Consider the following 26773-nt stretch of genomic DNA (forward strand, 5'->3'; position numbering starts at 1 on the left):
CGCATGACAATGTACCTTGAACAATACTGAAGTACAAGTCCCAACAAAGGTGTAACTTTATTAATGCGTCATATTTTGGGTCTTCCAACGCATGACGCAGATAAACTCAGATACCCAGCATCCACTGCGCGCATCACTCCACCAATCAGAATCGTCCCTACTAAATTTGCAGAAGCAGTACCAGGGCAGGCCAACACTGGTGACACGCTAGAAAAAAAGAGCAACACATGATAAAATCACAGACAATGATGACTTAGCGCCAAAAATAAATGCAACCTCAATTATCTGGAATTAATTAGCCCTCAAGAATGATGATATTTAGCAAACACGTGTTATGTGTGGACGCTGCTGTCTCCATGTGGCCGCACTGAGAGGTACCACAGCTCATTTGTATAACCTTCTAAATCTGCGCCACACAGCTCATTACATCGAGTGAAAAGCCAAATCTGAATGTTGCACGAAAAAACAGTTCTGAAATTTGATTTCAGCCACATGATGAAGGTTCCAAACGGCAGAAATGAAAAATGGATGCTATCACCTTTTACCTGGTTGCGCAGGGAATCAAAGAAGCAATGGCTGCTTGGGCCCTGGATGACGTGCAACAACATAAATGCGGCAAACAAGGTGGAAGCCATTGCACAGGATGAGTAGAGCAGAATGCAGTAATCTGGCCACCTACTTTGTCCTACAGTTGGTAAGATAATGCTATTTTCTGCCTCCTTGCCTATTTTGCCCAATATTTTCTGAAATCATCTGTTTTCTAAAGTGAAATGTGTTTGTCGCATTCTAACTTCTAAAAGCATTTACTTGTTAATTCATTGACGTTTGACATTGACACGTATTTCAGCGTGAGATTCAAGTTATAATTTGAGTATCAGTTTATTGTCATGTTCATAAACTGTAAAGAATGCATGATGTACATATTGAGCAAGCTGTGGGCATCTGTAAAAAGCTGGTTAGTCACTTCTCTCGCAGCTAGAAGAAACCCCTTGAAAACTCTTGAAAAAAAAACAGAAAAAGTCTACTTCAATTCACCATCTCATTCCCTCCTATCAGAATGGCAGAACAAGTTGGGCTCGAGTCAAATGATAATCCATAACTCAGAACCTGTCTGTGGGGAAAAAAGATGCACCATTTAATTTCATCTGTGCGATATAGATGTCGTGGGCCCACTGCTTGACCACTGATGCACTTTCAGGAGAAGGCTATGGCAGCGTTTTCTACGTGAATCCTGTTCTTCATCTCCTAAACAACTCCTGGTGGTATTTAACACCGCACATAACAGTATGTGATTTGTCAATACTTATTTGCATGGTATTACTTTGGATTTTTTTAGACTTTTGAACTGTTGTTTTAACCCCCACACACACACTTATTCTTCTTTTGAGCATGTTAGAGTGCTCATATGTCTTCTGCGTTTACGAGAGCCATGTTGACACTCTTGGCACGCTCAAGAATCCCCCCCCCCCCCCACTCCTATTGCCTTACCCGTTTTCTGGTGAAATCCATCTTCTGCTCTACCAACATGTCCAGTTAACTCTGCCCCACTTAAACCCTCTCACTTTGAGCTATGCTGATGATCAGCATTTCAAAGAATTCCAAAGCGCCTTTCTTTTATCTTCCACTAGTAGCAGTAAAGGGGCCTGTGGTGCGGCTTAACGCAGCTTTACTCTGATGAAAACCTGATCACCTTCATTACTAACAATGCCTAGTACACGGCCTAATCGGTGTCCATCAACAAAGCATCGTCAGCATTCAATTTGTTCTAAAGCTAAATGTGGACAGTAAAATGTTCCACTTGGTGGCAGTATTGCTCCATTAGGGCAGGTAACTCAATCTGGTGAATAATTTACAAGATTTTCCTTGCCATCTGTCTCTGGTTATTCTTCTTATCCTCATTAGGGTGGTGGGTTACTCGGAACCTACCCCAGCTTATTTTGGCCAGAAGGCGAGGTACACACCTACTTCGCAGTGGACATGTAAACAACAATTCACACTCATTCAAACGTATGGACAACTTAAAGTAGGGAGGTCCTGGAGGGATGCTGTCTCGCTGCTGCAACACACTTGATTCAAATAATATGCTCATCAGCAAGCTCTGAAGAAGCTTGATAAAAATCCTCATCATTTGAATTGGGTGTTTTTCAGCTGGGAGATATGAAAACAAAAACTACAGTGGCCCTCCAGGTTTGGAAACCCCAGATTTAGTCTTTAATTAATCTAAAAGACGTATTTTTGGAATGTGGCACGATGCATCGGTATCCGGGAAAAAGAAACGCAATCGTGGAGACAACATGCTGTTTACCTAATTTGCAGGAAACTGTCAAGCCAATTTTCTTTAGGCATTGCACTTTTCTAAACACGGCATTTTGATCAATATTGCCTTTGTGGAATATGACTAAAGCAGGAACATTCACCTGGGAGCGGCCAGAACATATCATAAAGACAATTTTTAACTGTGTTTGTAACTGCGGTATTTAAAGACAGTCCTGATTTTCTTTAAAGACTCCCAACCCAGTATAAGGATCCTGGAGGTAGTTGGTGTCTCTTGAAAACAACAATCTAGCTCGGAGAATTACTCTGAGGCCTGCTGTGGCCATAGCAACAGCTTTTCCTCACTGAGTGCTCAGGAATGGGAATGGAAGAGAAGAGATGCTGCTCTTGACTGAGATGGTGTTTTGGCAAAGAAAGAATACATGGGCTGGAGTCAAATCCAGCCATTCCCAAGCACGCTGCAGCAGCACATTAGTGTGTCGTGACTCGTGGGAGATGCAAAACATCAGGTGTCCTGCAAGTAATTTTCACCTAATTGGTCTGACAATTATGTTTATTTTATGTATCTTTGTTCATCTCTTTATGCCAGCAACTAACTGACTGTTCCATTACCGGCATGTGTTATTTCAACAGTATACAGAAGTCATTCCCAAGCACCTCAGCATTTTAGTGTGCCATGAGATATTGTTAGGTGTAACACGGGACATTTATTTAATTGGTTAGTGTGTGAATGAGAAGGTTAAAGGTAGTAAACGCCATACAGGTGAAAACCCATTTATCATTAAAAATGAAAATAAATCAAGCTTTATTTGCGAACGTGCACATACGCACGCGCGCACACACACACAAACACACACACATTTTGTTTAGTGGGTACTGTGAGAATTTTCCAATGCGAAATATGTGCTTTGGCTCAAAGTTTTGACCTGTACACATTCCTCCACAGGAGATTTCGATCAAATGTTTCTAATGCAAAACTTGTGCTTTGCCTCAAAGTTTGTGAAACATTGAAACAGACCTGGGGGCATTCCTCCCCAGGAGATTTCGATCAAATTTGACCTGTCATCTCTGTGGGTGCGGCACCACTTGTATCCCGCCTCTTCTTTTCAGCCAATAAAGTACTTATGATAATTTGATTGTTTCAACTTCGTGTCAATCAATGTCACCTCTTCTCCCTGACCACGCCCACCACGCGTCTTGGAGGAGGTGGAGGAGATTCATTCGTGCATGACAGCTTGTGGAGTAGCCGGTCGGTGGGGGGCGTTCGATCGTGTTTATTCCATGCACGCGTCGCCCGTTTCATTTAATATTGCAAACCGATCGGTTTTGTCTTGCGTTGTTTTGGCGTTGCGGACTGTTTTTGATCACTGAACTCCCTGTGTCAGTTGACGTACAGTGCAGTAGTGGCTAACAGGCTGTTAGCTAATCAGCCGAATAGCTTGTTGGTGAACCAGCTCCCCACAATTCTCTCCAGCAAGTCCCACCCTCTAAGGAGTGCGTGGTCGTCGTGCGAAGCTGCAGCGGTGAAGCGGTACTTCCCCACCCCCCTACCCTTCAACTCAGCCGGCATCGTTCTTGTTACGCCTCCGACGGGTCTGCTAGCAAAGCTAAAACCATTAAGCCCTGGTAACGTTAGCAAGGTGACGCCAACGACATTGTTGGCGCTACGTGGGGAGAGACGTGTCTTCTGAAGAGGGATACGTTCGCTGTTCTCACTCCCCTCACCGGCTTCGAGAAGCGGCGGAAAACAAGAGCGAACGGGGAATACTGCACGGCGAAGGAGGGGACTGGCTAGATTAGCCGGTGTGATTGAATTCGCATGTAAGTAGACTGCATGGCACTAGCTTTGCCCGGCACCTTATCGTAACAAGCGTGTTGAACAGGCCGACCACTTCGTGTTGGCTTGAACTTCACCGTCCGTTTTACACTAAACCCTCGAAGGGTGGCTTTGCTCCTTGCTAGCCTCATTCTAGCTAACACGTTGATGAATGGCGTGACAAGTGCCGTCGCACAGCCGCCTATTTGTCTGGTAGCGTTTGGAAGTTTAGATGAACTCTACTCTGTGCCTTTTTATATGAAAGGCGCCGTTCGCCTTCCTGCAACTCACGAGGATTAGCCTCTTAGCTCGCCAGCAAGTTGACAGCTCTGTGTGTGTTGTCAGTGCGTGTGCGCGCGTGCACGCTCGGGCAATATTTGCAAAACCTAACGACTGACCCTGTTTATCTGATGGCCCCTCCACTCCCCTTCGGCAATGGCAAACCTTAGTCTCATATCTGTCCAATGCAGCTGTGGGAACTCCGTGTTCCCGGGCTCAACTCGAGATAAGGCAGCCATTCAGTGTCGGTGTCATACCGCAACACTGCATTGCACTTACTACCTTGAATGATCAACTTTGAGTTGATGATCCTGCGGTTAGCTTGACAGTGGAATTCCAGCTGTCTGTTAAATTTAAAACTACAGAGCATGCAAAAAGCTACACTTGTGGCATGGGAGGAATTCTGCTTTCCAGACCTGCAGCAAAAAGTCCAACCAAATGACACTCATTTTCATGATCAAATTGATGACCCTCATTAACGACGACCTTTCCTGACTATCATCTCTCCTACCACAGACAGAGATCAAGCCCTGCGACTGAGCCACAGACAACCATGAGTATTGAGATACCCGTGGGTTTGAAGGAACTGCTGGAGGGCTATACAGTGGAAGTGCTTCGGCAACGACCGTCGGACCTGTTGGAATTTGCCGTCCAGTACTTCACCCGCTTGCGGGACACCAGGAGTCAAGATGGGGCTAATGAAGGGGGCAAGATGGGAAAGGGGGTGATGTTCGATGGAGAGCCGATGCAAACGGAGTCCAACGGCGACGATGACGAAGATGACGATTCAGACTTTGAACGTAAGTACTACGAGTGTCATTTACACTAAAAACGCTGTGTTTTGAGATAGAACCCTAACGTAAATAGCAATAATGGGCCCTTTGACTGTAGTCAGGAAGCAGACTCTCATCGCTTCATTACAAAAAGCATTGGTTGTTGTCTGCGTTTCTGCAGCCACAACACACAGCCAGCCAATGGAGGCTCCCAAGCCCAGCAGATAAATGCAGGGAGGGGTGTGTGTGAGGAAGGGCATCCTATGTAAAATGATGCAAGCGACATGACTCATTATGCTGACACTTAATTGATAGATTAGAGAAATGAAAACAAACCTTCATTTTAGGGGTTCTCTGCCTTGCTCCAAGGCACTTTGACATGGTCACAACGGCCAGGGATTGAACCCTCGATCTTTGGGTTGGAAGACAACAACTATAGCGTACAACTGAGCCATACCGTTTAGTGAGTGGCAATCGAAGATACCAGCCAGTGCCTTCACATCTCGCCACGGCAGCATGCGCATACCACAGATAGAAGCTCTTGCGCAATGGAAGTTTTGCGATGGTGTTTATATGACAAATATTTGGCTAGAAAAGGTCTTACACAGTATTTGGCTTTTTGCACATTTATATGGCCTTTCAATACTGGCATCTGGAGTTGTCTCCTGAGGGTTGTTGAGACGAGATGCAAGCTGCTCCACTGCTCTGCTCTGCATATGCTGCACAGAGCAACGTGGCCTACATCTGTTAAGCTGCGGAGCTGTGTGTTGTTTCGTGAATGAGGCTCCTTCATTGCATTTTCTCAATGGCCTCATCTCTAATGGACTGTGAAGCTGCCAAAGGTAGACTAGACAACATATTTTGGTGCTTACCAGGGGTGGAATTTCAAAGTTTGTCTTTAAGTTGCCAGGTAACCAAATTCATTATCCCCAGGGACGGGGTATAGTAATAGGTTAATTGATAATTATGACTTTATTTGGTTGTTGGTACTTTTATTATTTCATCTTATTAAAATTATATTAGCCAATTAATTACGTAAGTAGTTGTTCAATTTCCCTATAAAATAGAAAGGAAATTATGCCTCCCCCCACAGTACATGAAAGTAATGATTGGCTTTGTCAATTGGCTCAGGGTAAAAGTGCGATTACCGTTTCTTTACAACTGTCTCTTTCTGTGTTTCTTAGTTTCAGTCTTTGCTTCTTTATCTTTGCACTCTTTTATTCCCCCCCCTAACCCTAACCCCCCCTTTGTGTCTGCATGTGTGTGCGCGTTTGACAAACTTGTAGCTCAGCCGGCCCATGTGACAGCCAACTGAGCCGGAACGATTTCCCCATTCAAATCCCAAACAGAACATGCAATGTCATTGCTAGTACAAAGTACATTTTGATTAAGACAATTTCCACATTCAGACTTTCCACAGTCCAACGTATCAGTAAAGGACACAGCTTTAACGTGTTGTGCTTTCTTGTCTGATCACTGCAAATTGCACACGACATCCATGGCAAGAGAAAGTTGCAGCCAGGCTTGCAACACGGCCCCCGGGGACATATCACATGGGGTGACAACACAGGCCTGTATGGCTATATGCATCATGTGCTCTAGCCTGACCACCCTTATGCATGGCCTGCAGATAAAAAGTAACACATGCTCAGTTGGTGATGCACTAGACTGAAGTAAACTTTGTGAAATGACTTTTACTAATCTGAGATAGTTTCTTTTTTTTTTTTAATATGTTCAGGTGACTTTGTAATAGTAATATGATGTCATTTACATATTGCTGGCATTGGGTCAAAACCTCTTTGTCATAATTTGGTAATATTTTTTTTTCATAGATTTATACTACTGGTCAGTGGACTCTACAGCTGATATTTTACTTTTCAAATGAGCTATACCTCATAATTTGGAAACATAAACATTTTTGTCATAAATCTATACTACTGGTCAGTGGACTTTACAGCTGATTGTTTATTTTTCAAATGAGCAGACGTGTGTGACGTCATGCACGCTGTGATCACAACGCCTCTGATCCACTGGTGAAAGGAGGCTTTGAATCTCTTTCATAACCACTTCAAAAAACCAAACATAAAAACGGATGATTATGTTGCATTATTGCCACTGTTTTATGTAAAGTGCTCTGTTGTTATTACATGTTATAAGTTTAGTAAAGTGCTTTGTTATAGTGGCAGGCTGACAGCTGTTGAGAAGGCGATATATATATATATATATATATATATATATATATATATATATATATATATATATATATATATATATATATAAAAATGATGCTTTCCATTGCAATTTACACGTGGGGCTTAATTTTGCAATTTAATGAGTTGAAAATGGCTTGCTCTCTTGACGACGCAGTGTTAATGGACCTACAATCTGTTTTTGAGGTCTCCTAAAAAGTAAAGAATTTGAACAAGAATACCGCCTGGCGCCAGAAATGTATAGATTTTTTTTTTTAAATCCCAAAGAAGAAAACACAGAAGGCATCAATATACAATCAACATTCTTTCACCACTTTGCTTTTTTCTTAGAAAATAGGTCCCAAAAAGAAAAATATCAGTTAAACAAGTGTGTTCTGACTCGTCGTTTTACGAATAAATGTAACACTTGTTTGCTCTCTAGCCCAGTCCCCTTTACTCAGCATGTGTTGACCTGGATGTCTCAGAGCAATCTAATTAGACAAGATGGCTTTCAGGGAGAAGGTTATTATAGGCTTTAGCAGAACCGCCTTTACCATGCTCGGTGGAGAGAATTAACATAGGTGGAAGTGACTTCAATAAAAAAAAAAAGGCTGAACATGAATGGGCAGAAGATACAGAATGAGAAACTATTCATTTAAATGAATAATTAACCAATAACTAAATGAATTAGTTAATTAAGTTATTGAATCTGTTTGTCAAAGGTGAAAGTTGCTCTGCTCAAATAAGATTTTCCACAATGAGCACTTCCACAGCAAAACATGGCTGCGCATTTCATTCTCTGATTAAGAGAGCTTTATTTGATTGATTTCATTGTGGGGCAATGCTCGGAGCGCAGAGCTTTCCAAGACCAGCCCAGTGATTTAGGGTGAAGCTCAGCTTTTGTTACTATGATTGATTAATGGTTCCTTTGGAGAACACAAGGTCATTTTCTTTTGATGCAAAGAGATGCATGTACAGGTTGGATTTGAAAGTTGCTTTGTGGCTCTAAGAGCAAAATGAAACGTGTATGAGGAAAGACAAGAGACATTTTATAAAAGACTGATAATTATTTCCTGTTGTGCTTGATACTTAGTTTTTAATTTATGGATAACCAAGTCAGCCCTGACCTATAGGCGAATGTTAGTAAGTACACATGCAGCCTGATTGGAAGGGGGAAGTTAGGGCACATATGCTCTCGTCCACCGCTAAATAATTTTCATCAAGATCAAATGAAAACGAAAGAACACTTGACTACTCTCTAACCGACAGTCTAAATTATCCACCTCTTATTTGAAGTTAATTTGAGTCCTGACGAATGTGTTTGGTGCAGTCCCCATAGCTGATACAGCCACAGTTGCCATAGAAACTGCTGGCCTTGAGCAGCTCGGAGCCAGTCTCTTCCGTCCATGACTGTGATAGGCGGTAGGTAGCCTTGTTTCATTTATATTTGGATAGCCAGAGGTCATGGCTAGTTCACAGTCCTTTCCTTTTCAAATGTTGTCGGTCTTATTTGCTAGGCCTTGACTTAATGTGATGTCATTGTTGAAATATGAGGAAAGTTTAGGTAGGTTTTTTTCTTTTTCTTTTTCAATGGAATAGAAGGTATGCAGACAACTGCAAGGCTATTGAATTTAATGACTCCGCTGTAAACATATGCTTGAGATTGAGGAGGATTGGACTTCTTTTTGACTGTAAATGGTCATGTAATTGGAGACCAGCTTGGCCTTGTTTATGTTTCACCCTAGTGGTTTGATGAGCCCTTGTTCCGATTTCTTCCCACTGACTGTTCACAAATGTATTTTTTTTCCTGCAGCCTATTCTGTTGCATGTTACATCTGATGGTCAAATCTTGTGTCACACTGGCACACATTACACAGAATATTCATCATGAAGAATGATCATGTTCCGAACTGCAGTTTTGTTGCTATTGTTGTGTTGAGCCGCCTAATGCAGCCAATGCCGTAGTGAAGGTTAGTTCATGGGAATGTACTTCCCACAGTTGCTGTCGCATGTTCAGATGACAAGGACATCTGAGAAGATGGCAATTTGCCTTAAAATGCAAATAATTAAACAATCAATTCAGTAGAGTCCCCAGAGTCGTCAGTTAAATGATGGTTATGCCAGTCAATAGTCTTAGTGCTGACAGGAACAAAAACAATGGAATGATTTTTTTCTTTCTGTACAGTAGTACCGTAATTTCCGGACTATAAGCCGCACCGGACTATAAGCCGCACCAGCTAAAATTCAGGGATATTTTAGTTTTTTTCTTACATAAGCCGCACCGGACTATAAGCCGCACATGCACATGAGTTTTTTACAAAGAAAGACAGTACACAGAAAGCCGTAAAAATCCATAAATACGCCGCGCCGCCATTTAAGCCTCGGGGTTCAAAGTAACCTTCTGAATAAATAGCATTAAAAGTACACATTCATTACAACTTGTTTTTGGTGAGCAAAATGTCAGAAGAATTGAATTTAAATGCTGATTGATTGGGTTTTAATACAATGCAGATGGTCCAAACAGCGCCACTGCTTTGCGTAAACTCTGAGTCACATGCTAGAGTAAGAGAAAGGGTTTAGAGCCCTTTGACGCAGGTCACCTAGCGTGCATTCCTACTAAAGCTCATAATAGTCACAAGCAACACAGCCAGAATAAGCAGGAGCCATAGTAGCGTTTCAAAATAATATTTTTGTTGTTGTTTTTTTCTTCAAGATACCGCACAACAGTGGTTCACAGCCTTTTTACGAGTGTATAGAAGTGATCAAGTCATCACAAAAATCACGAAAAAAAGCTTATATAAGCCGCACCTGACTATAAGCCGCAGGGTTCAAAATTTGGGAAAAAAGTCGCGGCTTATAGTCCGGAAATTACGGTACAAGTAGTGCTGCTGGTCTATGTAATGCCACGGTCATTGATTAAAAATTTGACACATTTTGCACATCGATTGCTTTGACTTTGACCTTACCCCTCTTGTGATGGATCTGACAATCATTCCGGTTTGTCCTGTGGATATGACAAAAATTCAAGATTCAAGAGTTTTTTATTCGCGATGTTTGAGCGTGCCAAACAAGGAATTTGACTTCGGTAAATCACAGCCTCTGTTCAACATTTAGGTGACTAACAACAACACTCAGGACATGTGAAAAATGGAAGATATTCTCAAACATCCCCTGATCTTAAACTCCCAAGAGGGCAAGGAAAACTCAAAACTCCAGCTAGAGGAAATGAGAAACCTTAAGAAGAGACCACAGATGGGAGGGTCCCTCTTCTAGGATGACCAGGCTGCAATGGATGCAGCAATGCCATATGTGCTGACAAGAAACTGACAATGCTGAAGAAATGGACTTAATCACTGGTATCGTATTAAAATCGTCTTCATTCTCAAACTCTCTCACTGAAAATGTGCAACCAAGGAGACTGTTTATTGAGCTCCTTTTATAGCAACTGTGTTTTAAAAATGGTGTTGTGCATTGATGAAGGTGGGTGGAGAGGAGTTTTATTTTAGAGATTTGGAAGACTGTCTGGTTTGTCATGCAGCACTGTGAAAGCAACACATAGCAAGTTAATTATTAGAAGGTTGGGATCCCAATTGGGCCTTTCAAATCAAAGACCGAGTGTAACCTGTGACCTGGACGTGAGTATCAGTGCAATTGTTCCTTCTACCGGTTATCATTGATAGTCTTGCTCTTGCATACTAGAGATGATTACAAGACTTGAAATAATACCCATATTTAGAAAGATACATAACGCATAATGAACATAATGCATACATGGAGACGGGCTAAAGCACAGTTCTCCAAGCCAAGTATTGTTAGTGTTTTATTTCAGACCAAGTTAGATATTTCGTGTTAGTGCTCTACCAGACATGGCGGAATACACCCTGGACTATTCACAGGGACAGTATAAACAACCATTCGCACTTGAATTTATACCTAAGGACATTTTAGAGTCTTGAGCATGCCCATGACCCTCGTGAGGCTAAGCGGTTTGGATGATGAATCAATAAATGAATGAATGAACAATCCTACATTGTAACTTCCGACATCAGAACTGTGAGATGGATGAACTAACCACTTGATCACCGTGCCGCCCAATTTATCATAAATAATCCAAAATGCTAGTGGTTGCTTAGGGCGAAAGTCATATCGATTGAATGTGTTTGTAATAGTCTGGTGGCAACTGGAAGTTGGAGTGAAACACTGGGAAAGTTGATGAGCCTGATAAGTGACCCGAAGAGAATGAGTGGGAGAGAGCGCAAGAAATACTCTGTGGTTGGGAAAGAGATAAAGACATAATAAACAAGAGGGAACGTCTCCCACCCTTATTTGTTACAGCCCATAGTCTTTAGGGTCCCTAAGAGGCTGGAGCCCCTCCCAGCTGGTGACCACTCAATCCCAGTGGCTGACAAATGCATTTAAACTAATCTTGTCACGCTAAACAGCTATTGAGCATTCGTAATCTTGTTGCAAAAAACCAAAACTGAGCTGTAAAGACCCCTCAATGGCAACAAAGTTTTATGGCGTGGAATGTTAGTGTTATGCAAATCTTTTTTTAATGTTGCCCGTGAACAGCTGATGCAGAGCCTGAAATCATTTAAGATGAAGAGAAAAAAGGCTTCTCAATAACTCCAACTGTGCTTCTTATTTTGCTTAAGGCCACCTCAACCACATCTGTGTTCTTTTCACTGTGTTTTATAAATACTGTTATAAAATGCTTGTGAAGTCTGTTGTACTGCTTTCTCAAGACGGCTGTCTTGTATTATTCAAACAGCTGGTCAAAAGAAATATAATTATACTGCAAATATTTGTCTCATTGCCTGCTCAATGATCCTTAAGTCCTGCTGAAATATTTGTTTACTCTGTCCATTAGGCAGGTCCAATTTTTTTGCACTAGTAATAAGTAATACAAAGCTTGACATTTTGCTCTGGTGGTCCCCTGGGATGAGTTAAATGCAGAGGATTGATGGAACGCTCTGTATCCATGTAATTCAGAAACACGAGTCATCACATGAAGTAGATACAATGCTACTGCGTCAACATTAAACTGCAAACATGAGCTAAAATTAAGATTACCTGCATCCAAAATCAATATACCAGAACTTCATTCCAGATAAATTGTATTTATTTATTTGTTTGTTTGTTTGTTTATTTATTTAGCTTGATTTTTCATTCATCCTTGGTGTACACCTTCTTCACTGCGCAAGCCACCCTTTTTTTTGGGTTGATGGTCTGCCCAAGCAAAGTTGTCCTGGCCTATTACACCTTTAGTTAGTCCTTCACATTTCCTATGCCCTGTTGTGTTGTAATTAGTTGTCGCTGTCTCGTAATTACTGGGGAATGTCATTGAAGAGCACTGCATATCATTCCTGAGCTCATCCGATTATGTTAGTGTTACACTTGCGATGTCTTGCTTCAATGTTTTATATGTAAGGCAAAGGCTCATAAATGCCTCATCTCCAGTTATTCTCTCATGCTTCAATTTTGCGTGATTTCTGTGCGAAAGAGGCTTACAGGACTCTCTAATGTGTTTTGAGTTTTTCAGTTTGGATGATTTAAACAGTACTATCTCATCCACCAGTTTATCACTTCAGAATACGTAGCAATCGATATACGATAAATACTTGATTTAATAGCCAAACTAGCTTGACTGAATGTACAGTACATTATGTACTCTATTTTGCCCCAGTTTAAAGACTGGATTTATCAAATTCAATTTCATGCAATCCACCAAAAAATAGTAATGTACTGATCAGTTAAGTGATTATTATGACCGGCGGTATCAGGCACCATTGCTAGAGTATTGCTTTAAAATAAACATTTTTATTTCCATGTAGTATCTTGTTTCTTTGACTGCAATGCCTCTTTTTCTATTAGGAATAGGTTTTTATCGTCCTGCTTGCGTATCTCCCCCCCCCCCCCCCCCCCCCCCCCGAATCTATAGTTATTGCTAAATTTTCATGCTATAGTCCAACTTTTCTTGTTGTTCTTGTGTGGCAACTTACTGCTATTAACTATCATATAATATGTCACATTTCTAGATGTCTCACTCAGTTAAACCTTCTGGTCTGTCGTTTGTTTCTCCATCTGTGTAAACACACCGCCACCTTTTTTTTTTTTTTTTTGCTCCCTCTTCTTGTTTCCATCGAACAGTTTTGATATGGCACATTGTGCATGCACACTGCGGGAGGGGGAGCGATCACGAGAGCTTGAGAGTTGGTAGTGAAGGAGGAAGAGAGGCGTGGAGAGACGAGCTGCCACTTGTTACAAGCTAGATATTGGAGAAGGAAGTTGGATGCGTCTAAGAAGGGACAAGGGGAGAGTGAACGGGGTAGGGTTGTTATGGCAATGAGATCCTCTTTGTGTTAGGTTGCCAAGGCAACTTCAGGCGTACATTTAATACAGCCACCAGCATTGCCACACTGCCATCAACACCATTCAAACACATGACTGTGGAGAGAACACATGCACCCACACAACTGAGCACATATGCATGCGAGCAAAAATATTTCATGGAATGCATTTGTGCGATACAATAGACAATACAGGCCTGAACATGGTGGTGGTCGTCAGGTGATTTGAATTAGTGCTTGTTCCTGAAGACGAATCTAGTTCACCTCTTACATGTTAAATAATTGTTTGAACATTCTAATGAATAGTCTTGTCCTTTCTCAGGTGAGTGAGGAACGTTGCGTGTGTCTATGATTATCTTGGAGTCTCTCAACTTCACTGTCTAGATCTAATGGGCTCTGACACGATGGTAATACCGTAGTGTGGCACACTCTTAATATATGTCATTGCCCGTCTGGCCCGCAACAATCTTGGCATTATTAAGCGGGTGTTTGTTTACTAACTATGTAGGATAATCACCCGAATGCAAAGACGCATTGTAATGAGGTGAAAACATAAAGGAAATAGATGCACATTTACATGTCCTCACACAAACAGGTGCACATCCTGCATACTTGTTTGAATGGCCTCTGAATAATTCCTGATGTATAATCATATTCAGCAGTATCCACTTCAGGCTGCTCGGTCAAGGGTGCAGTACGCTGGTCACATGCTTGAAATCTGCATTTCCTTAAATATTGGAGAATAGACCTAATGTTGGCTCTCGCTTGACACCCACATCTCTTGTATCAAACTCTAAAACTGCTCCCCATCACCTCCAAGTGCCACTGTGCTGCAGTTTTCTGGGCACAGTCAACGTTGAATATAGAGTGCAATAGTTTTCAGTCAATATGTAATCAATATTGTATACCACTGTACAGGGTTTTGGGATGGGGAGGTTCCTATTGAGTGTGAATTTCATGTTAATGAAACCCTGAAGCTATTGAAAATTATTATTTTATTTATTTTTTTAGAGAGAAATTAGATGGTGCTGTCAGAGCACGTCACCACCATTAAGACCTTTTGGACACGTCTGTTTTATTTGTGTTCAAGTTATTGTTTGTGTCTTTGTGTTGCCAGTTATTATTCTGACCGACTTTAGGCACTTATTGCTTTTTGAAATCCTACTTTTGCCTCAGAATTGCATTATGTATTAAAAAAGAAACCGATTACTTAAGTAAAACCAAAAATGTCTCAATATTTGTTTGTTGAAACTCACTGATGTTCATTTGCCCCTCCCCTTTCTTGTCTGTTTGCAGCCCCACCACCAAGCAGATTCAACAGAAGAGTGTCAGGTGAGATTCCTGTATGAGTGTGAGAGCGTGCCTGGGAGATTTATTGTACCTTTGACGTCATGACCCTCAAGGGCTATTATATGATATTGCATACTTGGTTGCGTAATGGGCCCTATTGCGGCGCGTGCACAAATTGTGTTGACCATGCACGTCAAACACAAGTAGCAGATATATTCACGGTTTCCGTCACTGGCCCCTATTTTGTCACAATGAGTCTCTATGCGTAGGTAGGCTGTCTGTCTGCACAGCCTTATCTGTTTCCTCTATTTGGTGAGAGTTTTTTTTTTTTTTTTCCCTCCAGGATTTTCAGCTTTAAACAGCTTCACAAAATATTTGACGTGATGATGAATGAAATGTAGGCTTACAGCTTTTTATTGAATTAATTTCTTTCAAAATTCTCAGTGGTATTTAGACACTACATAGAGCCACCATTTTCCATAACTGGTTGAATACTTTTTGAAAAAAAATCCCGTGAAGTCTTTGGCCAGTCGCCATCAGCAAATACTGAGTTTCTTTCCTTCATTTTGCCAGGCCTTCAGTGACATCCAGTACATGAAAAGTATGCTCTACTGTCACTGAGATAACCATTTAAGAATATTATCATATTTTTGTTTTCCGAAGGTGTTGAGTAGCATGTTGCAGTAACTCACAGAAAGACAAGTGAATAGTAGAGTGAAGTGGGGGAAAAAAACAGTCAGGTCTAGTCCAAATGCACAACCAACCTTTATCAATGTTAATATGTAGCGGGCAGATGCTTAGAAATATGTGCCAAGAGTGTAATTCCTAAATGTGTAGGTGTGTCTCTACATCAGTCTTATCTCTTGTGCCAGTTTGGTGAGTTTGGTGTTTTGTTTCCACTCTCTGTGTCAGTTGTCTTTGGTCTATGGTACTCTAGTTTTCTCACATTTCATTGCACTTCACAGATGAGTAAGTAATTGACTTGTCGTCAGCCTTAGTGGACAGCATCACTTTGATTTGGCTGTCTGCTGCGTGTCAGCTGACGTTTATCTTTATTACTGTCTTGCTATTGCTCTTGACTCTGCTGTCCATTCCTCAGCTTTATAAAGGCTTGTGTGGGCCATGTGGTTTTAATTCGACTGAGTAAACTGTTTTTTTATTTTTGGTACTACCTCCACTGGTGGAACAGCAGTCACAAATTCTTAATGTAACAAAAAAAAGGCAATTTAAACAAACTAGAGGGGAGGATTTCAGGATTAATTTTACTCATTAGCTGTTAGTATTTCAGATATTGCAGGTTTTTTTCACAATGGTGTGTTAATGGCAAGAGATCTTAATGAAACAGCCTTGGCAGTAGCAAGCGAAAATAAATGTGAAGCTTCAGAAACATCCACGTGAGAATGAGTTTGTGTAAAAAGTAAAAGAAAAAGGCCTTTCTGTTTGAGCCAACTTAGTATTACAACAATTAAAATTCTTTAAAAAATTGTAGCTATCCAAAATCAGATTCATCATGGTTATCGTAATCCAAAATCTTTACAGTTATAGTATTACTAGGACAGTTAGTCAACTGGTCTTTTTGCAATTGTCTTGTTGTGAAATTGTTGAAACAGGTTTTCTACCTTTCGCATTCTGTGTAAAATGTCAACCATTACCTTTAAAAATGGCATCATAAAGTCGTAAGATATAGCCATGTTTTGAATTGGTGTCTAGTGGCTTTGCAGCAATTGCAAGACCACTTTATTAAATAACATGGCTCATTTGAGGCTACTTGTGAAGCAAAACCGATGTACTGTATTAAGATAAAGTGCCGTAATTTTCGGACTATAAGTCGCTCCGGAGTACAAGTCGCACCAGCCATAAATTGGCACCATTGAGAGCGTCCTCACCAGTTGCATCGCTGTCTGGGGTGGTAACTGCACTGAACAGAACTTGAAGGCCCTGCAGCGCATAGTGAATACGGCTGGTAAGATTATTGGTGCTTCGCTACCCTCCCTGAAGGACATTTACACCTCCCATGTCGCCCGCAAGGCAACCTCGATTGCCAGAGATGTGAGTCACCCGGCTCACTCTTTGTTTGACCTTCTGCCCTCTGGGAAGAGGTACAGGAGCCTGCGCTCCCGCACCACCAGACTCGCCAACAGCTTCTTTCTCCAGGCTGTTAGGGCCCTGAACTCGCTACCCCCTTCTGCGTAGCGTGCGGCACTGTTGCGCTATTTTCGGGAATGTCTGCTGTACGCGCACTTGCTCCTTTTTTTTTCTGCTCCTCCTATTTATTTATTTATTCATTATTTATTCAGCACGCTTTTGTTATACTTGTTTACTTGTTTGTCTGTTGTGAGCCATGTCTTGTCACCGTGGGATAGGGGGGAACGAAATTTCGGTTTCTTTGTGTGTCTTTGGCATGTGGAGAAATTGACAATAAAGCTGACTTTTGCCCCAAAAAGTGAAAAAAAAACATATATAAGTCGCTCCGGAGTATAAGTCGTATTTTGGGGGGCAATTCATTCGACAAAATCCCACACCAAGAACAGTCATGAACGAGCAACAACAGGCTAAACGATAGCAACAACAGGCTAAACGATAGGTATGCTAACGTGATAAACACAAACAAAGAGCTGAGAACGGGCCTAACGTAACATATAGAGTTATTAAAGACAACTATTACATAAATAACATGTTTATAAAACCATCTGTGTCACTCCAATTCATTAAATCCATCGATCGTTCGATACGACGGCAACAACAGGCTAAACGATAGGTATGCCAACGTGACAAACACAAACGAAGAGCTGAGAATGGGCCTGACGTAACATATAGAGTTATTAAAGAGAACTATTACATGAATAACACGTTTATAAAACCATCGGTGTCACTCCCAATTCATTAAATCCATCGAGCGTCCTTTGTCAACAATGGGTGTGCGCGGCTGACGGCGCTTGCACTTCAAAGTATTCCACAGGCCCTTATAATGATATATAAATTATATTTCAAATAACTATTATATAAGCAATATTATCAAACCATCTGTGCACTTTAAATAATTGAATCCATCGATCAAATTCCTCGTCCTTTGTCAACAACGCCGCGCGTGCGTCCTGACGTCAGCCTCGTCGTTATTCCACAGATCTACTATATAACTATATTGTAGCGTTAACAAAGTACAAGGAAAGACGTGGGTTTGGTAAACGGCTCTTTATTTAACAAAACAAACTTCCAAGCGTGTGGCGGCGTGGACTTCCAGCCACCGATGTGGAAGAGAGCTCCATACAATAGGACCGCGCGTGCGTAAAAGCCATGTCCGAGCCCCATGCACCGTCCGCGGACAGCCACCCGGCCGAGCGCCGGACCCCGACTTCGATCCACAGAGGTGAACGAGAGCTAAGTAGAGTAGGACCGGGCGTCCGTAAAAGCCATAATATTTTTTCAAACCTTCTATGTCACTCCAAATCCTCAATTCCTTCAATCTCTGCGTCCTCCGTGTCACTTAGAAACGTAGCCGCTAATGATGCTGGTATGTTTGTCCTTTATGTAAACAACTGCCGCGCCGTGCCACTGATGTCACTTGAAATTCAATTACAGTAATGCTTTGGTACATCACGGTTCTCCAAACTTTCTTTCTGCTGCTCGATTACTTTTTTCAGCTGCATATTTTACAACTTGAAGTTTGTTACCTGCAAAATATGAGTTTCTTTTTGGTGCCATTTTTCTCAAGCCCTTCCCATTTAGAGCGCCCTCATCCAGTTTCTCCTGAAAATATATATTTTTTTCAGATGTAGTTTTTTGTTTTGTTTATTTGAACTTGAACTTGAACTTGAACTTTGGTTGTTTCGTCAAAGTCTGCTTTATTGTCGATTTCTTCATATGCCAAGACACACAAAGAGATTGAAATTACGTTCGCACTATCCCACGGTGACAAGACAGTACACAATATGCATACAAGTAAACAACACAAAAAAAAACAAGAAGGCACAAACAATGAATAAATAAGAGTGATGAATAAATAATAAATAAACAAATAACATAATAAATATAAGAGGAGCAAAAATGGAGCAAGTGTGCATACAGCAGACAGTGGACTTGGATATGGCGCTTTAAAGTGTTAATTGCTTTATTTGATTTTTTCCTCTATTTTTTATATTTTGAATATGTTGAAGGCGGCTCAGTGGCGCACTGGGTAGCACGTCCGCCTCACAGTTAGGAGGGTGCGGGTTCGATTCCACCTCCGGCCCTCCCTGTGCGGAGTTTGCATGTTCTCCCCGAACCCGCGTGGGTTTTCTCCGGGCACTCCGGTTTCCTCCCACATCCCAAAAACATGCTTGGTAGGCCGATTGATCGCTCCAAATTGTCCCTAGGTGTGAGTGCGAGTGCGAATGGTTGTTTGTCTCTGTGTGCCCTGCGATTGGCCGGCAACCGGTTCAGGGTGTCCCCCGCCTACTGCCCGATGACGGCTGGGATAGGCTCCAGCACGCCCGCGACCCCCATGGGGACTAAGCGGTTCAGAAAATGGATGGATGGATGGATGAATATGTTCAAGATAAAGATATAAAAGCATGTGAAGTGATCAACTATACTAAAAATAACATGTGAAGTGGTCAACTATACTTGTAAGTGATGTGTTAATGATCAAGTAAAAATTTGTGGAAAAAAAACACATGTCGCTCCTGAGTACAAGTCGCCCTCCCACCCAAACTATGAAAGAAAACGCGACTTATAGTCCGAAAATTACGGTAATAACATTATTGTCAGGGGAAATATTTCTCAATATGGCAGTATTAACGGTCTGTCACTTTCATAAGGCAAAAACTAGGCTCTGAGTAGACACAAACAGAATTTCATGGGTCATGGTTAAGAGTCACGTTTACTGCAGTTGGACCAATACTTTAATTTACAATGCCGGTAAGAGAAAGTCTGTGTATTGTATGTGTGGCTCGTGTTCATTGCAACTCCATTACACCCCCCCCCCCCCCCACCCCTAATTTCTCCAGTGTGTGCGGAGGCATTCAATCCAGATGAGGATGATGAAGACACAGAACCCAGAGTGGTTCATCCAAAAACCGATGTACAACGCTGCAGACTGCAGGAGGCCTGTCGGGACATTTTGCTCTTCAAAACACTGGATCAGGTAAATAATGGGAAGGATGACTCGGTATACACTGCACGCACACTAGTGAGAAAAGGCTAGTCCCCTTTGCCCCGTGTCTCTCTTTGTGTCCTTTATTATTAATGGCATAGTACATAGTAAAACTCCTGCGATCTGCCCATGTGTGGGATTTTCCCTGAATTCTAAATGTGCCTTGATTTATTTGCATCTGCTTTGGCTTGAAATGAATGAGAATGTTTTTTCCCTTTGTGAGCCAAAGTGGACTCACAAATGATATATGTCTGTGACATTGTGTTGAACTTGTGGACCCCAGGGATGGCATGACTGTCTTGAGATTACATATTCTTGTGAAACACAGAAAATGTTTACTTAATGTAAACAAAAAGGCTTTTTTCTCTTCTTTTACACTCTTCCTTAGTTTTAGCTTGGCCCCCTCCAGGGGTCTTTTTTTTTTAGCTTCTTGTTCAATTGCACTGTTTCTCTTGGTTTGTCATCTGTTTGTATGTGTCTACAATGTTTCTTCTTGTCATTCTCATCTTCATTTCAGGAGCAGTTCTCTGAAGTGCTGGATGCAATGTTTGAATTACGGGTCCAGCCCCAAGAGCATGTGATTGACCAGGGAGACGATGGGGACAACTTTTATGTCATAGAGCGGTAAAGATACAGACAAATAGCCACACTTAATATAGCCTTATGGTTAGTTAGCCTTAGGTTAATATAGCCTATAACTGTAAGAACACAGAAGAGCACAAAGGACCACACTGAAAAACTAATAAAAAGATGGTGTACTTGCCAAATTAGCTACATTAGAACTACAAGAGTTTTAAAGGTTAATGTTTCCGCCACCCTGGCCTCTAATTACTCATCTGTGCAGTACATTGGGAGTCCACTGACTGTGATATTCCCATCTACATACACACAATCTATAAACTATTGTTTTCTGTGTTTTCTCTGCACGAGGTGTGTCAGGATGACCTTTACCAGCAGCATGTCTGCCAAGTCATACTATCTCAGGCTATTATCAAAGCAGTTAAAATGTAATGAATGTTATATCCTCTAAGGATGCATTCAGAGTTTAAATCTTGATTTGCTGACTAGTGAGTGCTCCAGTGACGCCATTCAATTTCTGTTCTGTTGATCCTAGCAAGGGTTGTGGTAGGTGAGTTGTAGCCTATTCCAGCTAAATCTGGGCGAGAGGTAGGGCACCCGCTAAACTGACTGCCAGACAATCACAAGGCACATAGTACAAACAACCATTCAGAGTCTTTATTTTAAACTAAGAAACATGTCTTTGGAGTGTGGGAAAGCACTAGCCACTCGACTATTGTGCCACCCTCAGGAAGTGATAATGTACACAAAGAGACATTGAACTGATCTACTGGAAACGGTGCACTCTTAGTGTAAACTTATTTGTATGGGTGTCCATTTTTAACGACAAAAACTATCATGTGTAATGGAAAATGACTACTAATGTGAATTTGGTGCATGGTCTGCCTGAAATTAAGCACAATACATTCTCTACGTGGGTCCTCTAAGACTCAGTCAGAAAGGATTGGCTGTGGAATGTTGTTATTAATCAGCATACAAGCCAACAATTTGACCCTGGGAACAAGAAGTGATCCCCAACATACCTGAATGGTCTGCTCTGTTCAAGTAGAATAAAAAGGTCAGATATGTTGGGCCTGAGCCACATTTGTGGCATAGTAACATTTAGAAGTCATTTGAGGAACTGGTAGCTAATGAAATATCGTAACAAACAATTGATGATAATCTCCGAAATTTGTGCATGTTCAAAATTTAGTCTGTGGTTCGATACTGTTCACCTAAACTTTTATCTAAATTAGAGGAATCACATTCTTTTCTTGCACATGAACTGATTCAAGGTTTCTCTCCCCTGTTTGATCTCTCAATCTCCAGAGGTGTATTTGACATTGTGGTATCAGGAACATGCGTGGGTCAGTATGACAACAAGGGCAGTTTTGGGGAGCTGGCACTCATGTACAACACACCACGTGCAGCTACTATCATCGCCACCCAAGAGGGCTCGCTATGGGGGCTGGTAAGAGCATCTAAATATGCTAAACTGAAACTGATGTTACTTAGCATAATATTGCGACACCAGTCTGGATTGCCATGTCTATAATTCCTTGTAGTTGTCTAGTCGTCCACATACTGTATGTTTTAAGTACATTGATTGTGAGCCACCAAGCTTAAGAATGGAATCAAATTCTGCGTGAATGGAGGAGGTACTCTGCTGTTCCCCCAAGTGGCCAAAGAGAGAAAGACAAGTCAGAGACTTTGGGAATGCACTTTGATGATTTTTTTCCTCCCCCTTTAGGATCGTGCCACATTTCGTAGACTCATTGTGAAGAACAATGCCAAGAAGCGAAGGATGTACGAGTCTTTTATTGAGTCTGTGCCCTTACTGAAATCCCTGGAGGTAAGTTCAATGCTTGAGAGAGTGGACCATGAATAAATCTGTTATCATAATGTTTGGAAACAATAGGCGCCAACATAATGGCAAGCCTGTTTGCTCAACCAACTCTACAATGTGTTTGTTGTTAAGCGCCAAAGGAGCACATCTGCGCCGTCAGCCTAATCTGGGCAACAGAAGGATAAATTAATTAGCCGGGCTCTTCGTGGTCAGGTTAACAATGTCTGTACTGCTACCACTTCTATTTTTGAATAACTTAAAAGGTTGAAATGTAAATAACGGATGGCGTTCCGTCTTATTCTGATCTTTTCAATTGACACTTTCAAACTGCAATGGTAAAGAAGGCTAAAAGCATCATTTATCCTGTCTTCCTAGTTGCCCTGCTTTGGTCAAAAGTGTTTGTTTAGATGTGGTGTCAGAGCTATTGCCATATTCAAGTACGTGTGTAGTAATGTTTAAAAAGGTGCGCAAACATCGACAAGTTTGCATTAGTCAAAAAATTCTGTTGCCAGCATTTGTCTCATTTTTCCTCCCTCATCATTCGCCTTGTTTTATCCTTGCAGGCAAATGAGAGGATGAAGATTGTGGATGTATTAGGCGCAAAACAGTTCTCAGATGGTGAGCGCATCATTACACAGGTAAGCCCCTCACATTTGACTTGTGCAGCCTGAGCATGATCATGTTATGTCAAGGCTTGCATCTATGATGTGGACGATTTGCAAAATAATTTAAATGTATATGTATGTATACGATATTGTACACGGATAGAATTACTTGTAAACATGCAGACTAGAGTGCACTTAAGCGCTGAACATATCAAGACACTATTAGAAATAATATCCATAAGTAAAATACACATACTTAAAAAAAAAAAAAACACTGCCAACTGACTCAAATTAAGCTGAGATCATGTAGTGAATGAAGCTGAGAAATTGCATTGTACTACATTGCCATGTAGATTTGAATTTGATTACTTGTTCAGTCCTAGCCCACATGTTGATCTCACCTGTGAGTGACAAGTGAAATTTCTCAAATGTTTTGGATTGGAATAAAAACCAAGATATTGTCAATTAGTATGTCAGAAACCTAACTGCATTTGTTGTTGACAGGGGGACAGTGCTGACTGCTTCTACATTGTCGAATCTGGGGAAGTCAAGATCATGATGAAGAGTAAAGTAAGCAGAGTTTGCATTTCACAGTATTCAGTTGATCGATTTTTACATTGTATGAAAATTGTATCCCACCCAGAAATACTAGATTCCTACTGTTTCATTTGGAACATGGTCACATCAACATGGCTCAAATTTTGACGTATTTGATTGTGTTTTTACCAAAGAATAGATGCAATTATAGTTTATCTACAAAAAAATCTGATGTTTTCAAAGTGCGCTTTTCACACTTAATCATAATGTCTGTTACAATACATTTGTTATTCATTTGTTTATTATTTTCATAGTGTGCAAAGTTGGGGAGAAAAAAATACATTGTCTGAAACACAAGCCATATCAGCTGACTATTGCAGTCTTCCGGGTAGTTGCTGTAAGAATCAGTTTGACAATGACAACCAACGCTCCCCATTAACAAGGTTTTGCCAAGCAACAGAGGAAATTACGACTCTCGGCTCAGCTGCTGAGTGCCTCTCTTGCTTTGGGGGGTGGGGTGGCGGGCAATGATACGCTCACTGGTTGCTAACCTTTAACCCTCTTCCTTCTACGCCGAGCAGACGAAGGCAGACCATGCAGACAACGCGGAGGTGGAGATAGCACGCTGTAGCAGGGGTCAGTACTTCGGGGAGCTGGCCTTGGTCACTAACAAGCCCCGCGCTGCTTCAGCCTACGCAGTGGGCAGTGTCAAATGTTTGGGTAAGATCTCATACACTCCATCTTAAAAATATTTGGCAGCATCTGTTGTTTTAAAGCAATATTTTTTTTCTTTTTCTCCAAGAGTTGTTGGCTCAATACATGCCTTTTAAAGCGATCAGTATAAATCCCTGTATTATTAATGCACAATGTTTTATTTGAACCACTCCTGCTCATATGCATTTGTGATTAATTGCTTACCTAATTGATCCGGGGGTTGTCAACCAAGCATGAAGTGACTTGACGTCTCAATTATGCTGTGGACTGTTACTCTCCACCACAGTTATTTATTGCATTTCATGGTATTGTCTATCATTCATTTATCTTCTAAAGTGGTTCACTACCCATACGACCACAGTTGTTGTCAGTCAGGCTTAGAAATAAATGATAAAATAACTAGTACAGTGGTACACACCTTTTTGTGCCACGTTTTTTTTTTTTTTGCATTGAGAGCAATTACTTGGTCCTTTTTTTTTTTTATTTCTTCTACTAATCAAAATTTAAGTCACTCACAAGCTTCAGGTAGGCTGTCGCTAGAGTGAAGTGACAAAAAAAGTTGCCAATGCATTTTGAGCCATTATTGAAGCGATCAAACAGACAATTACAAAATAAAGGGACTCATTACCTGCATTGGGTAGACACCAACAATAAATTAACCTCCACATGTCACTCACAGGGCCGCACAGCTTAAAGGCCCGCATCGATGCAGAATTATTGCACAAGCATGCGTGCACATGTGCGACTGTTGGAATAGTTAGTGATGAAACCACTAGTGTTTTATATTTTCATATGTTTTTGTATTTATTTTACAATACAGTGATTTTTATTTATTGACTTTATTTAACACATGTTCCAAAATGATTGTTGTTTTTGGCGCCTGTAATGGATTACTAGCATTCAAATGTATTTCATTTAGTAGGGAACATTTATTTTATATCATGGACAAGTCTAGGTACCATTTCAGTAGGATTAGATTTCATTTAGTTTTGCCAAATCCATTTATGCCAATGTTTTTGAATTCATTGTCATAGCAAAAAGAGCTCAGTCAAATGGATATTGTGTGGCCAGACTTGATATTTTAGCATCTGAGTTGACTCCACACTCACATATATGATGCACTCCGTTTTGCAGTAATAGACGTGCAAGCGTTTGAGCGCCTCCTGGGCTCCTGTAAAGAGATCATGAAGAGGAACATCGCCCATTACGAGGAGCAGCTGGTGGCCCTGTTCGGCTCGAGCATGGACCTGAGAGACTGAGCCTCCCACTCCACTCGCCGTGCCTTCTATTACACAAGCACGCACGCACACACACAAACACACACACACACACACACACACACACACACACATTCACACAGGTGATCGAGATGCATCCAAAGCTTTACCCATTTTGTCCAAACATGAAGAAATGTATTTGGTTCACATGGAAAGGAATAAAATAAAAATTATTTTGCGTATACACTGACACAAGCACTCACATATTCCCTTAATATAACTCTTATACATGCACTCCTTAATGAAACTGCACACACGCACACACATACAGATAACTGTAGGCCATAACCTTGTTATTTCATGCCAGCTTCACGCTTTCAGCATGTCTTAGCTGAGTTCACCTGTATGCAGGTAAAGCAGAGGTCAGATGTAGAACGAATACACACACACACACAGACTCGCACTCCATTCATGACGTTTTCCAAAGCGCAGCAGCACTCGTGCTTTGAATGGCAGTTATCGATATCACAAGAGCGTTTTAGCAGCTCTGATTTGCCTCAGCAAAAAAAAAAGGAGAGAGAGAGACACACACACACACACACACACACGCGCACACACACACAGAAACATGCACAGGGGGTACACTTAATGAACACAAACCACATTTGCAAAAACTAAATTGAGCTGACAAACTTAAAAAAAGATGTTAAAAAATGCAAAAAAGTTTAATGAAGACTAAAGTTTTAGAAACATTTTATGAAGATAAAAACAGAATCTTTGATAAAATATTATTTAAGTATATAAAAAAGAAGTGTTTCCTCCCTGAGAGGCCGGGGTACAGAACAATGTGAGGACACTCCATTTCTTCCTCGACTGTTGTTGAGTTCAGTTAGTGCTGGTGAATATTACAGTACCATGGAGGAAGTGATAAAACAACATCCTCCATTTCTGGGAATTTGCTATTCTATTCGTTGACGCCACACTTCATTGTATTGAATTAATTATTAATGTATTGCTATCATATATTTGTTTTTGTTTTGTTTTGACCAACTGATAATTCACCCTCCATCTGTGTAAAAACACAGAAAAAGCTAATAAAAATTGTGCTTATTTCTCTTCGATTATCCTAAATGAGTTGTCCTGGATGGAAAAAACAAAAGAAAAAAAAGAATAAAGAAAACCTTTTGGTAAAGA

General features: G+C 41.1%; 1 protein-coding gene across 1 annotated transcript; it reads left to right on the forward strand.

Moving 5' to 3' along the window:
* The first annotated feature begins 3471 nt into the window (after nucleotides 1-3471).
* prkar2aa (protein kinase, cAMP-dependent, regulatory, type II, alpha A) lies at nucleotides 3472-26771 on the forward strand. The gene is made up of 11 exons (XM_049753030.2): nucleotides 3472-4095; nucleotides 4886-5169; nucleotides 14978-15013; nucleotides 19957-20093; nucleotides 20620-20726; nucleotides 21990-22131; nucleotides 22411-22512; nucleotides 23070-23144; nucleotides 23616-23681; nucleotides 24230-24368; nucleotides 25497-26771. Exons 2-11 carry the CDS (start codon nucleotides 4923-4925, stop codon nucleotides 25619-25621), a joined length of 1176 nt encoding a protein of 391 aa, XP_049608987.1. The 5' UTR covers nucleotides 3472-4095; nucleotides 4886-4922; the 3' UTR covers nucleotides 25622-26771.
* Nucleotides 26772-26773: the final 2 nt, after the last annotated feature.

The sequence above is a fragment of the Syngnathus scovelli genome, chromosome 2 (genome assembly GCF_024217435.2).
Source record: "Syngnathus scovelli strain Florida chromosome 2, RoL_Ssco_1.2, whole genome shotgun sequence".
Classification (NCBI taxonomy): domain Eukaryota; kingdom Metazoa; phylum Chordata; class Actinopteri; order Syngnathiformes; family Syngnathidae; genus Syngnathus; species Syngnathus scovelli.

Excerpts from the sequence above, each read along its gene's own strand:
- prkar2aa (XM_049753030.2), top strand. The coding sequence starts at position 4,923 with ATGAGTATTGAGATACCCGTGGGTTTGAAGGAACTGCTGGAGGGCTAT. Across the intron at positions 23,145-23,615 it reads GTGAGCGCATCATTACACAG|GGGGACAGTGCTGACTGCTT; the intron begins GTAAGCCCCTCA and ends TGTTGTTGACAG. Across the intron at positions 24,369-25,496 it reads GGGCAGTGTCAAATGTTTGG|TAATAGACGTGCAAGCGTTT; the intron begins GTAAGATCTCAT and ends TCCGTTTTGCAG.